Source organism: Loxodonta africana, chromosome 1 (genome assembly GCF_030014295.1).
Source record: "Loxodonta africana isolate mLoxAfr1 chromosome 1, mLoxAfr1.hap2, whole genome shotgun sequence".
In the NCBI taxonomy this organism is placed as follows: Eukaryota; Metazoa; Chordata; class Mammalia; order Proboscidea; family Elephantidae; genus Loxodonta; species Loxodonta africana.
The window spans coordinates 20519639-20533531 of record NC_087342.1 but is presented as its reverse complement, the minus strand read 5'-3'; the positions used below and the strand labels follow the sequence as shown (position 1 = coordinate 20533531).

Below are 13893 nucleotides of genomic sequence, written 5' to 3'. Positions count from 1 at the left end.
ACTCTTTGACATGGATCATCTCATTTCATCCTTGACACTACGGTAAAGACATTATCTTTACTCTAGAGGCAAGGAAACTGAGGCTTGGAGAGCCATGTAGCTTACCTGAGGGCATAGCAGTTAGGATTAGAGTCATTATTCCATCAAAAAAAGTCTGGACTTTAATGCTGTAGGTAGCTTCAAAATTTGGAACGGTGGAAATACCCAAGACAAGGTCAGGTGAAGGAGCCTACAGTGAAGGGAGCATATAAACAGACACCCTAAAGAGTGATGGGGCCAAGGTGGGTGGGTGGGGGGGTGTCTAGTGACTGCTAGGGGAACACACAGCGGGGAACGTTTTATTCTGTCTGGGCAGCCGGGGGAGGCTTTACCAAGAAGGAGACATTTGAGCGTGGTCTACAAATGCCAGCAACCCAGCTCTTCTTGCTCCGCCTCCAACTGGTGGTGTTCTGAGCAGCCACTGGACACAGAGCCCAGTCACACAGGGCTGAGACCACCCACAGGTAAAGGCAAGCTGATTTACCTGAAAGTTTGCTTTCACCTTTCTACACAGCAACAAACCCAACTCAAAACTCTTCCTTAGAAATCATGAGAGCAGTAATAATCGCTGTGTCCCTTAAAAATAATACCAAAAACAACTAAACCAGTTGCCATCGAGTCAATTCCGACTCACAGCAACTCTATAGGACAGAGTAGAACTGCCCCATTGGGTTTCCAAGGAGTGGCTGGTGGATTTGAACTGCCGGTCTTTTGGTTAGCAGCCTGAGCTCTTAACCACTGCACTACCAGGGCTCCTTTAATGATAACTGACATTTATGGAGACTTCCCTGTATGTGGTGCACTGGGCTAGTCGTTATATACTTTATTGTTTTTAATTCTCGCAATAACTCTCTGAGCTCATAATCTACCTGAGGTATGGACTGTTTTGTCCCCTTTTAGGGATAAGGAAATCAAGGCTTAGAAAATTTAGGTGTCTTGCCCAAAGTCATCTGCAGTTAGTAAGGGGTGGAGCTGGGATTGGAACCCAGGACGTCAACTCTCCAGCCCAGGTCTTCAGCCAATGCCTCTCATAAGCACATACATTCAGCTAAAGCAACAAGGGCGTTACCGCTCTCAGTGTGAAGAATAAATGAGAACTTGTGCCAGGTGTAATGAACTAGAAGGTTATCATTATATTCACGTTAGGTGCTCCATTAATGCTCGTGAAATGAGGTGGCGTTTACTTCCAGGAAATGAAAGCCAACCCAGTGTCAAATGACACGTTTCCCCCATGTAGAAAGCCAGCAGAAGCTCATAGAAGGCTCCACTTATGAGGAGTCGGTGTGTGCGTGCGCGCGCTGCTCAGTGTTTTCAGTTGGTTCAGTTCTTCGCTGTGTTCTGTTCCATGGCTCTCAGGTGGCTGCTCCTTAGTGCTGCCCTGGTGCCCAGCCCTGACAGCTGGCAGTGACGCCACTGGGTCCTGAGCTCCTGGAGGGATGGCTGGTCACAGACAAGGCCTACCCTGAATGAATGCAATGCTGAGTTCCTCCAAACAGCCCACTGGTCAGACACAGAAAGTGAGAAAAACAGGACAAGAGAGAGCAACTCAAAGAATGTGTTAGCTCCCTTTCAAATAAAAGTAGATACAGAACAATTTATCCTTTCCCCCCAGGAAAAACCATCGTCACTTGGGTCACATATGTTGATTTTTTTTTTATTGATTCATTCATCTCACAAACATGAGATGTCCATGAGCTAGCCCCACCTTGGAGTGGGTTCTTTCATTGGCTACACACACCAGACACATCCCCTTCCCACCGGCCCAGTGGGCACAGGGTGGGCCAGACACAGTCCGTTCCCCCAGGAGCCCAACAGAGGAGCAGGCAGAAACGAGCGTCAGGGGTTTACAAACAGTAAAGGTTAGTTGGGGGCAGGGAAGAGGCGAGACAGGGCTGAGGGAATTGGGGGATGAAAGCAAGATGGGGAGGGAGAGAAGAAGGGGATCGGAGAAGGGACAGGAGGAGAAGGGAAACAAGGAGGAGGACGAGGAGAAAAAGGAAGGGGAGAAGGAGCAGGGAGAGGGGGAGGAAGGACAGGAAGACCACAGCCGTAGTAGCAAGCAGCCTGTCTGGATTCTTCCCAGAGCTGCCTTTATATAATTGTAAGGTTTCCCCATTGACTCAAACAATAACCCTCTCTCTGAGTAAGTTTTTGAAGAGTATGCCGATTTTAATCATAGCAAACACAATGACCCCAGTTATTATGGCCTGGATGGCTAAAAGCAGAAAATAAAGACCCCAGAACAAGCTATGGTCTTCCCGTTTGCCCCTGGCCACCAGTTGGGCCCACGCCCAGGGTTCTGAGCTGTTAGGCACCCAAGCAGAGTGGGCGGAGAGCAGAGAGCCACTGGGCAGGGCCGAGTCGGTGAGGACTTCCGAGGCGTCCTCCGCAGGAGGATGGAGAGGCGGCCCCTGGGTGCCTGAGCACTCCGGTGCACCCTCCGGCAGGGCCCAGAGCGGCAGGCCCGCGCGCTGCCCAGGCCAGCGACACCGCGGGGGCTCGGCTCGGCCCACAAGGTCTGAGTGCTGCCGCAGCCACCCCAGGAATGGCCACAGGTCACAGTCGCAGCGCCACGGATTGTGCCCTAGCAGGACCTCCGTCAGCTGGGGCAGAGCCCTAAATACGTCGCCAGGCAGGGTCTCCAACTCGTTGTGGTCGAGCTGGACCTTCTCCAAGCGGCTGAGGTTGCGGAAGAGCGCGCGGGGCAGCGTCTGCAGCCGGTTGTTGTGCAGGGCGAGCAGCCGCAGCTCGCCGAGGCCCCGGAAGGCTCCCTCGGGGAGCGCGCTCAGGAGCGGGCTCCGAGTCACTCCTAAGGCCTGCAGGCCGCTCAGGTTGCGGAAGACGGCGGCCGGCAGAGTGCGGAGCCGGGTTCGGTTCAGCCACATCTCCTGCAGGCCGGCCATCTCCCCAAAGAGCACCTCGGGGAGCTCCTCCAGCGGGTTCTCAAACAGGGTCAAGAGAGTCAAATTGTGCGCGTGAAGAAAGAGGGCAGAGGGCAGACTCTTGAGGTGGTTTCTGGAAAGGGTCAAAGAGCTCAGATTTCCAAGATCGTCGAAAGCACCCTGTGCGATGGATCGGATGCGATTTCTGTCGAGCTGCAGCTCCACCAGGGCGCCCAAGCTATCCAACAGCCCCGAATCCAGAGAGGTCAGCTGGTTCGAGTGGAGCAGGAGTTTCTCAAGCTTAGCCTGTGTTCCAAGTAACCCCTTGGACAAGTGGGTCAAAGTGTTTCCCGATAAATCCAACACTTTCAGTTTCCCCAGATTTGTGAAGAGACGGACAGGAAGAAAAGCTAGTTGATTCTGGTTCAGAAAGAGTTCCTGGAGGTTAACCAGCTTCTGAAACATATTTTGGTCAATGCTCCTTAGCGCATTGTGGTCCAGAAACAACTGTTCCAGGAGCACCATCTTATCCAATAGCGCACCCGGAAGATGAGTGATTCTGTTGCGCGACAACCGCAGGGTTTTTAGTTTTATCAAGTCGTTGAAGGTGCCGGGGGCAATGTTGGAAATGTGGCTGTCTGAGAACATCAGGCGCTGCAGGACCGTCATGCCGCTGAAACTGTCGTTCTGCAAGGCGCCGCGGTCCATGCCGAAGAGCAGAATGTGCGTGAGGTTGGTGGGGAGGCCGAGCGTGGAGATGCGCGCCACGCTGCCCCCGGAGCACCGCACGGCGTCCCGGAGGACACACAAGCAGCCTGGTGGGCAGGGGACGGGCTGGGCCGGTAGGAGCCCGAGCATCACGCACAGCAGGCTCGTCCTCAGCATGTCTGAAAAGGCAGCGGACAAGGGCGTTTAAGCACATACTGGCTCTTGTAAGCCTGAAAATTTTGCAGAGGCACAACCGTTTCACCAGGATTATCACTAACTTTGTTGTCCAAACACAGATAATAAGCCTCCCCCTTTTCTTCTGCGTGTAGATTTCCCGGGGTGGTGAAAAGACATGCGTTCTACACTATGAGGTCTCATTCTTTTGTGGATTTTCAAGCATTGAAATAAAAGTGTTTTCACTCTATGGAAAAGCCAATACTTTTAAACCAAAAAAGCCCACTGCCGTCAAGTCGATTCAGACTCATAGCGACCCCGTAAGGTTTCCAAGGCTGTAAATCTTTAGGGAAGCAGACTGCCGCCATCTTTCTCACTGGTGGTTTCGAACCAACCTTTCCGTTAGCAGTCCTTCGCTTTAACCAATACTTTTAAACATAGGTCAAGGCTTTACCTGAAGTCCCAAACCATTGCCCTCCAGCCGATTCCGACTCATAGTGACCCCATTATTTAAAATAATCATTCTCACATTTAAGTTCACAGACATCACGAAGCAGTGCCCACTGTGAAAACAGCTCAGAGTTGGCTATAGCCAAGCCGTGGAGGGAAGAGCAAAGTCCGTTAAAACAGCAGACACCACAGCCAGATTCTGTTTATTACAATAGTGCTATTTCTGCAGCACCAACTTCAGCAAAAACAGTCAACACCCCAAAACAGTGAACACCCTCAGTTAACTGGCCAAGCTGGGGGGCGGGGGGCGGGAAACCTTGCCAATTCCAACTCATAGTGACCCTATAGGGCAGAGTAGAACCACCCCCATAGGACTTCCAAGGAGCAGCTGGTGGATTCGAACTGGCAACCTTCGTTAGCTGCTGAGCTCTTAACCACTGCGCCGCCAGGGCTCCAAGCTGAGAAGAGCGGGTAATAATACTTATCACTTTATGCCATACATTGTTCTCAGCACTTTTATATTATTAATTCACTTAATGCTTACAAGAACCCTGTGAAGTTAAGTACTATTATTATCCCCAATTCACAGAGGAGGAAACAGGTACAGAAAGGTTAAGTAATTTACCCACGGTCACACAGCTAGAACTAGGGGGTGGTGTTTCTGACTGAGCCATAAAATAACAAAAAATTTCTGAGATGTTTAATGAAACTTTATACTCATGGCATTGAATTACCTGTGAAGTATACACAGTAATTCCAATCTACCAGAACAATGTTTCCCAAGCATAATTATGCACAATTATTGCCTATAATTTTGTTCTTATGCACACAGAATTCACCTCGTCCTCCAATTTCCTATCCTAATTTTAAAAAATATTTGGCCTTACCTGAAACAGTGCTGCACCCCAATGCAACAGAAAGGCTCGGAGTTTTGCATATGATTTGGCACTTTCCAGAGGAAGAGGGAGGTAGCCTTGCATCCTGAGGATAAAGACTTTACCAGAATAAAAGTCATGGAAAGGCCTCTTATCTCTGAGGGCATATCCTGGTTTTTAATGACGAATACTTGCAAAATGAAAAGGAGATATAACCTGAGTCCCACTGTCAACACTGACAGAATAGGAGGAGGGAGAGGGTTTTTCCATAAAGGGCTCACTGTAACTGTGGTCCTAGAAAAGCCAAGCGATGCGTTTGGATCATGGCGGCAGCCATACTCCTACATGGGCCACGCTTCCTTTGGGTCTTCCTTTTTATGCCGCATTTCCCCAGTTCTCCACTTGTTTTTTTTTTTTTTTCCTTTTAAGAAAAATAATGCTGAGAACATACTTGGGCATGTTGAATAGTGGCATTGCTAGGCTGAAGGGTGTGTGCATGTTCGATTTCACTTGGCCACATCAATCTCTTTCCAAAGCGGTTGTACCGACTTATGCTGCTACCCGCCATGTACGTGAGTTCCTGTGTTTCATACCCTTTCCCACAGTCGGTATTTGATGAGCTTTTCAATTTGATTTTTGCCATTCTGGTATGAAATGGTTTTCATTGTTCATTTCCCCATTTAATGATGAGTTTGAGCACCTCTTCACGTATTTGAAGGTGCCCTGGTGGCATAATGGCTAAGCTTTCAGCTGTTAACAGAAAGGTCGGTGGTTCGAACCCACTAACCAACCTTCTGTGGGAGAAAAACGTGGCAGTCTGTTTCCATAAAGATTTACAGCCTTGGAAATCCTATGAGGCAGTTCTACTCTGTCCTATAGGGCCGCTATGAGTCAGAATCAATTCTATAGTAATGGGTTTGGCTTGGTTGGTTCACATATTTAAGGACCACCTATGCTTCATCTTTTGAGAAATAAGTTTTCTTTTGCCTATTTTTTATCATCAAAACACCTATGCCTGTATCTTAAAAAAAAAAAAAAAAGATTTGTAGGCATTCTTTATATATTCTGGCTACTAACCCTTTGTCAGTTACAAATGTTACAAATACGTTCTCCCAATTTGTGGTTTGTCTTTTCACTTTTTTTATGGTGTCTTTTGATGGAGAGAAGTTTTAATATAGGCAAAGCTATCACTTTTATGATTTGCACTTTTTCTGCCTATTAATTTAATTCCTTCCCTCCTGCCATGTCAGAAATGTTCTCCTATATTGCCCCATTAGGTTTTATAGTTTTCTGTTCTTAGCGTTTAGGTCTTTAATTCACCTAGGAATTGATTTTTGTACATCATGTGAGTCAAGAGTCCAATCGTATTTCTCTCCATTAGGATAATCAGCTGTCTGGGCCCCATTTATTAAGAAAGTAAATATATAAATTCCTTCTTCCTCCACTGAGCTGCAAAGTTAGCAGAGTCATAAATCAGCATCTCATGAATGTGTGGGCCTGTTTCTGGGCTCTATTTGACCATCCCTGCACCTACACCACATTGACATAACCTTTTAATGTTTAAAGCCTGATAGTATCTAGTGTTCTATTCATTGTGAGGAAATAAGCATTCTCATGTTACATTAGTGCAAATATAAATCGGTGCAAGCCTTCTGGAAGAAAATCTAGTAGTATCAGTGAAACTTAAAATGCACATACCCTTTGTCCGGCAGTTCCACTGCTAAAAATATACCCTCTGGATATATTCATTAAGATATGGGCACAATCTCTAGAGGCGAGAGAAGGCAGAGAGGGACAGGAGCTGGCTGAATGGACACAGGGAATACAGGGTGGAGAGGAGGAGTGTGCTGTCTCATTGGGGGAGAGCAGCTAGGAGTATATAGCGAGGATTGATTTGTAAACTTTCACTTAAACACAATAAAAAAGGGGGGGCACAAAAACGTTTATTACAGTACTGCTTGCAACAGAAAAAATTGAAAACCTAAATGACCAACAATAGGGAATTAGTTGTTTATATTACAGAACGTCTGAGCAATGGGAGGCTTTGCAGACTTTAAAAAGAAAAAAGCTGAGTTGCAAGTGCTGACGTTAACAATTTCTAAGATGTACTGAAGGGCCTAAGGCAAGGGCAGTGTCGCACCTAAAACGGACCCTTACTTCGGTAGCGTTTTTAAAAACATACTCATGTAAGGACTTCTACAGATTTTTTTTCTGGAATGACACACCCAAGAAACTTTAGCATTCGCCCTCAAGAGAGAAATCTGGGATTGGGTGAGGAATAGGTAGACTCCTTGTATACTTTTATAAGGTTTGAATAAAAAAAAAAAAAAACATGTATTATTTTTTTTAATGGAATGCAAAAATAAAAGTGATTTAGACGGGAAAATAAAATGACAGCATATAAGTAAAATGTCAGGTAAGAATACAGTATTTAAAAAAACAACACCAAACCCATTGTTGTTGAGCCAATTCCAACTCACAGCAACCCTATAGGACAGAGCAGAACTGCCCCACAGGGTTTCCGAGGAGTGGCTGGTGGGTTCCAACTGCGGGCCTCTTGGTTAGCAGCCTGAGCTCTTAACCACTGTGCCACCAGGGCTGGGGAAGGAAGGTCAAAGCTTGACTTGCAAAAGAATAAATACTCACCTTTGGAATAACTGAGTGCACTGATACAGCAGAAGTGGTCCTTATATAATTTTAACTTGGCTGAGAACGAAGTCCCCAAACCCAGGACATTTGCAGGTGTTGTAGAAACAGCACTGGGATCCAGCCAACCTTTGATACAGCCAAATGCAGTCAGAGCCCAATAAATGTTGAGCTGATGGAAATGATCATTATAAGTTGTGCAGTCCTAAACTGCAGAGAAGAGCCTCTACCAGGTATTGTGGGAGGTCTCTTAGTTCTGATCAAGGAGGCAACACCACAGCCCAGAGCAGGTGATCTGGTGCGCCAATCACACATAAGCACACCAAGTGAAAGACCTCTTGCCCGTGAGAATACCAGGAGCCAACACCGTACAGCAGGCTGGGAAGGACTATGAAACGGAGTAAGACTTGGTCAAATTCCGATAAAGCTCCTTTGGCCTAGTTCCCCAGCAAGACCCTCCGTCAGAGCGGCATCCCAGCTTTGTTCTTTGAAGAGAGCTGGGCCTTCTGAGTGCCCAGAAAGGGAAAGGGGAGGGTATAGAAGTTGCAGAGAGCGGTGGACCACTGTTAAGCCACCACTGAGCAATTAGGTACTGAGAACAATCTTGAGCAATGAAGTAGATGGCTCCAGCGTTTCAAGTCCTTTGGATTCATGAAACAGGTTAGAAATCTGTTGTCCTCAAGCGATAGCTGCTGTGTAAGTCACAGAGCCCCAATCTAAGGCTTGGTCATTCACAAGCGGGCGTCTGCCGGGATGAGATAGGCTTTTTTTCCTCCACTGGGGGAAGGGGGACTCAAAGGCCAGGGCACAGCAGGCATCTCTGCACTAACAGAGTCACCACAATCCCAACGTTTAAAAGGGAGAGTTTAACTCAAGCTCCTAGAACTGCCTCGGCCCCTTCCTGCAATATACATTCAGAATACAGCACCTGTGATGTAGGGAAGCGGAAGGCGAAACATGCAGAGCTGTGCCCACACCAGCAGGCTATGAGGACGTGATCAGATGCTGCACAAACCACAGTGACTTGTAAGAACTTGAGCTCAAACCAGGCCTGTGCACCACCTAGTCCATCACACCACAGCCACCCACCTTGCCCCCATACCAAAGGATACCCGCCTCCTGTAGAACTTGTGATACCCTACAAATACCCCCTACCTAAGCACAACGGTCCAACACAAAGTCTGCCTTCCCTCAGTGCCATTAGTTAGCTCCACTGTTTCTCTCTTCTTGGAATACTCTTTTTGTACCCATATCTATCAAAGGCACTTCATTTCAAACTTACGTCTTGCTATTAGCTTTTGGTTCGATCCTACCAACTATTACTCGATTATAAGTCTCTAGTCCTGTATTTCACCACTTCCCTCATAGCTAAAACATCAAAACCAAACCTGTTGCTGTCCAGCTGACTGCGACTCATAGCGACCTTATAGAATAGGGTGGAATTGCCAAATAGGGTTTTCCAAGGAGCAGCTGGTGGATTTGAACTGCCCACCTTTTGGCGGGCAGCTGAGCTCTTTACCACTGCACCACCAGGTCTCCGGCTCACAGCTCCTACCACTGAAAACTGGCTCTACCCTGTGTCAGGCTGATAGGTTTCCATGGGATGGTCATGGACAGGATGCAATATGTGGAATGTTGTACTTTATTTCCTTTAAAAATCCAAAGTTACTGAAGCCAACAAAGACACTATAAGAAAACTACAGGCCAATATCACTTGTGAATATAGATGCAAAAAATCCTCAACAAAATACTAACAAACCAAATTCAGCAGCATATAAAAAGGATTATACATCATGATCAAGTGAGATTTATACCAGGAATACAAGGGTGGTTCAACATTAGAAAGTTAATACAATGAAGGGAAAAAGCCCCCATGATCGTCTTGATGCAGAAAAAACATCTGACAAAATCCAACGCCCTCAATAAACTAGGAATAGAACTTCAACATGACAAAGGCCATACATGAAAAACCCACAGCTAACATCATGGTGATGCTGAAAGCTTTTGTCCTACGATCAGGAACAAGACAAGGATACTCACTTTCTCCACTTCTATTCAATACTGTATTAGAAGTTCTAGCCAGAGCAACTAGGCAAGAGAAATAAAAGATAACCAGATTGGAAAGGAAGAAAACTATTTCCATTCACAGATGACATGATCTTATATCTAGAAAACCCTAAAGAATCCACACACACACAAAAGGAAAAAACAAAAAAACCTTGGAGTTAAACTAATTCAACACACAAAAACTGTATAGTGTATTTCCATACAGTAGCAATAAACAACCCAAAAAGGAAACCAAGAAAACAATTCCTTTTACAATAGCAGCAAAAAGAATACTTAGGAATAGATTTAGCTAAGGAAGACTAAGGCTTGTAGGCTAAAAACTATAAAAAATTGCTGGAAGAAATTAAAGAAGACCTAACTAAGTGAAAACATGCCATGTTCATTGATTGTTAAGACTCAGTATTGTTAAGATAACAATACTACCCAAAATGATATACAGATTCAATGCAATCTCTAGCAAAATTGCAATGGGTTTTTTTTTTTTTTGTAGAAATGGAAAAATCCATCCAAAAACACATGAAATTTCAATGGTATCACGAGCAAAGGACAATACCAAGAGAATGAAAAGACAACCCACAGAATGGTTGAAAATAATTGCAAATCATACATGTGATATTAATATCCAGAATATATAAAGAACTCCTACAACTCAACAACAAAAACAAACACACTCCAATTAAAAGAAAACGGGCAAAGGACTTGAGTAGACATTTTGAATAAACATTTCTCCAAAGAAGACATAAAAATGGCCAGGAAGCACATGAAAAGATGCGCAATGTCATTGGTCATTACGAAAATGCAAAGCGAAACCACAATGAGATACCACTTCACACCCAGTAGGATGGCTATAAAAAACCACAAAAATGGAAAAGAAACTGCTGGCAAGGATGTGGAGCAACTGATAGCCTTTGTACATTGCTGGTGGGAAGTAAAATGGTATAGCCACTGAAGAAAAGTTTGGCAGTTCCTCAAAAAGTTAAACACAGAATTATCGCATGACTCAGCAATTCCACTTCTAGATATATATCAATTCTGACTCACAGCAACCCTACAGGCCAGAGTAGAACTGCCTCACAGGGTTTCCAAGGAGCGCCTGGTGGATTCGAACTGCCGGCCTTTTGGTTAGCAGCCGTAGCTCTTAACCACTATGCAACCAGGGTTTCCGATATATATCAAAAGGAATTGAAGACAAGGACTCAGATGCTTGTACGCCAGTGCTCACAGCATTATTATTCACCATAGCCCAAAGGTGGAAACAACCCAAGTGTCTACCAACAGACGAATGAGTAAACAAAATGTGGTATACACACAGAATGGAGAATTGTTCAGCCATAAAAAGGATGGAAGGACTGATCCATGCCACACCATAAATGAGACTTGAAAACTTGAAGCCAGTCACAAAGGGACAAATATTGTATAAGTCCACTCACATGAAATATTGAGAATAGGCAAATTCATAGAGCCATACAGTAGATTAGAGGTTACCAGGGGCTGGAAGGAGGTAGGAGAATGGGGAAGGTGCAGAACTTCTGTTTGGGGCAAAGAAGCCCTCTGGAAGCAGATGGTGGTGATGGTTGTACGACACTGGAAAAGTAATCAATGTCACCGAATTGCACACTTAAAAATGGTTAACATGGCAAACTCGTGTTATATGTGTATCTTATCATGATCAAAAAATACTAGAAAAATCCAAAGTTTAAAAAGAAGGAAATAGGGAAGTATTAATAAGGAAAATAAATCCAGATGGCAACATTCACATAAGTAAAAGGCAAACAAATGTATGAAGTCAGGGAAAAAAAAAAACAAACTGTTTTTCATTCATTTAAACTTTTATTTTGAATAGCTTCAATCAAAAAAAGATTTCATACGGTTATTTACAGGGTTGAATGTACAATTATGAATGTATGCCTTTTTGACAACAGGGTACCATTCTTGAGCAGCAATACACTTTAAAAAATATAAAGATGCAGTATCATTTCTGATATAAAGTTACTTAAAAAAACCCATGGTCTTAGGGAATTCACAAATCATAACAGAAAGAAGTTGCTCTTTTATTCATTAAATGTGCACATAATTACCAAATTTTATTACATTAAAAATAGGTGTATGCCCACAGACTATACAAAAATTAACATCCCTCTTATTTTTTAGAAGTCCCCAACCACCTCCCACAGTAAATACACACACAAAAAAGGATTTTTAGATGTGTCAAAATTGCATGCCTCTAATCTCAGCATGCTTCCTAAAGCGTGGCTGTGGCTCTTCTCTGGATGCCGTATCTGTAACTGTTTTTGGACAGGCCACATAAACATCATGATATATTATTTACCATGCTTTGAAAACTGTGCAGCACGTCCATACACGGAAAATGAAACAAAAAGAGTAAAAACTGCAACAGTTTTATTTAAACGCCAGTGCAACTTGGGAAGCTTTCAAATTTGAGGGTTATAAAACTAATATAAAAAGTATTCATTTCCTGTTGGCTTAGCCACCTTTTTTCAAGCTTTATTTGCAGCATTGCTTTACAGCAGTTGGTGCTAGAAGATACAAAACATAGAGTTACCACTATTTATACTGGAGGGAAGGAGAAAAAACAAAACAAACTTTAAACAACCCTGAGGGAGATATACATTAAAAATCTTGTTATTTATTTAAAAAGTTAAAAAGTTACATATCATTATTTAACCATTACCTTTCCCAGACATTTCTGTCCTTTAAGTATGTGCATAAATAAAATTTAAATCAGCAATATTTATCAATACATCAAAATAATATATATACAAATTTTTAAAATTTAGGTCTGTATACACTCAAATAATTTAATGTGAGATTCAGAATTGAAATGACTACGTACTGGTGACCTACACAGAGAAGACCCGGTCCGTCTACGGTACTGGGCAGGACCCACACCTGGATTCACAGACATTCTTCACATGGCATTCTGGAAGCGTTCAATCACATCTTAAGCAACCCACCTTGTCTATGTTCAAAACCGACCTTCCTACAGATGCCCAGCTACCTAAATGCCTCGCTCCTTTGAAAACAGTAAGGACAGATGAAATATAAAGCCCTTACAAACCCCAAACGTTTCAAAGTAAGTGGGGGAGGAACTTCAAAAACAGCTGCTTAATGACCACGCTCTTGAAGATGTGACATACAATTTGATAATTTTATTTTTAAGCTGCTACTGAGCAATTATTTTAATTAGATGCTTCCATATTTAAACCAAAGAATAAAATGTCCAATTCCGGGAAATGACTAATGAATTAACACCTGTACATACTAAAAAAGAATATGGAAATTATAAAACTATCAAGAGATTGAGTAGCTCTAGAAAATGGTGCTAATCCACAGCTCAAGAGGTCTAAGATGCATAGCTTTGTAGAACCATTCACGGGAAAAAGTTTTCTAATCTAATGTGTACTGATATTGTTTTATGCTTTTGGATGGAAAACTTCGATTATAGTTTTTTGTAACAATCAGTGGCAACAGCAATAGCAGTGATCCTGAGTGTAACTTACATTTTTTCTACAGTTACCAAACATTATTCAGGTCTTTGCAGCATAAAGAATGAGAACCAACTGGCCCTACTGTTCTGGATGACATTTGGTGAAATTACTTCTGTACATCAAGAAAAATAACGATCAGCTAGAAGTGGGAAGCATGAGCGTGCTACTGTCTAGGAAGAGCACAGGGTAACATAGTTTCAACAGCATATGGCCATTTTACAGCAACGCTAGTTTTCTGTGGTTATTATAACTGTGGGCTTTGCCAAACTGCTGGATCCTACCTATAGAAGGCATTTTAAAAGTGACTCTCACTTTGTTTGCATTTTAAACATTAATTAGACAAAACAGAAGGGTGAAAAATATTTTCCACATTTCTTTTGGCTCAATGAATGCTTATTCTTTGACTTTAGTCCCTCAATTTTTTTTTCCTCTCAGAATTTCCACAACCAAACGTGCTCGTTTGTAAACACCTATTTTATCCAGTCTACCTTTTTTTTTTTTTCTTACAATAGGTAAGAGCTGGCATCTGGCGCCACCTAATGG

The 13893-nt window shown here is 43.6% G+C and overlaps 1 protein-coding gene across 1 annotated transcript; it reads right to left on the bottom strand.

Annotated features, from left to right (window-relative positions):
• Positions 1-986: 986 nt before the first annotated feature.
• GP5 (glycoprotein V platelet) lies at positions 987-13835 on the bottom strand. Its single transcript, XM_003412797.3, has one exon. It carries the CDS (start codon positions 3804-3806, stop codon positions 2160-2162), a length of 1647 nt encoding a protein of 548 aa, XP_003412845.2. The 5' UTR covers positions 3807-13835; the 3' UTR covers positions 987-2159.
• Between the last annotated feature and the right edge of the window lie 58 nt (positions 13836-13893).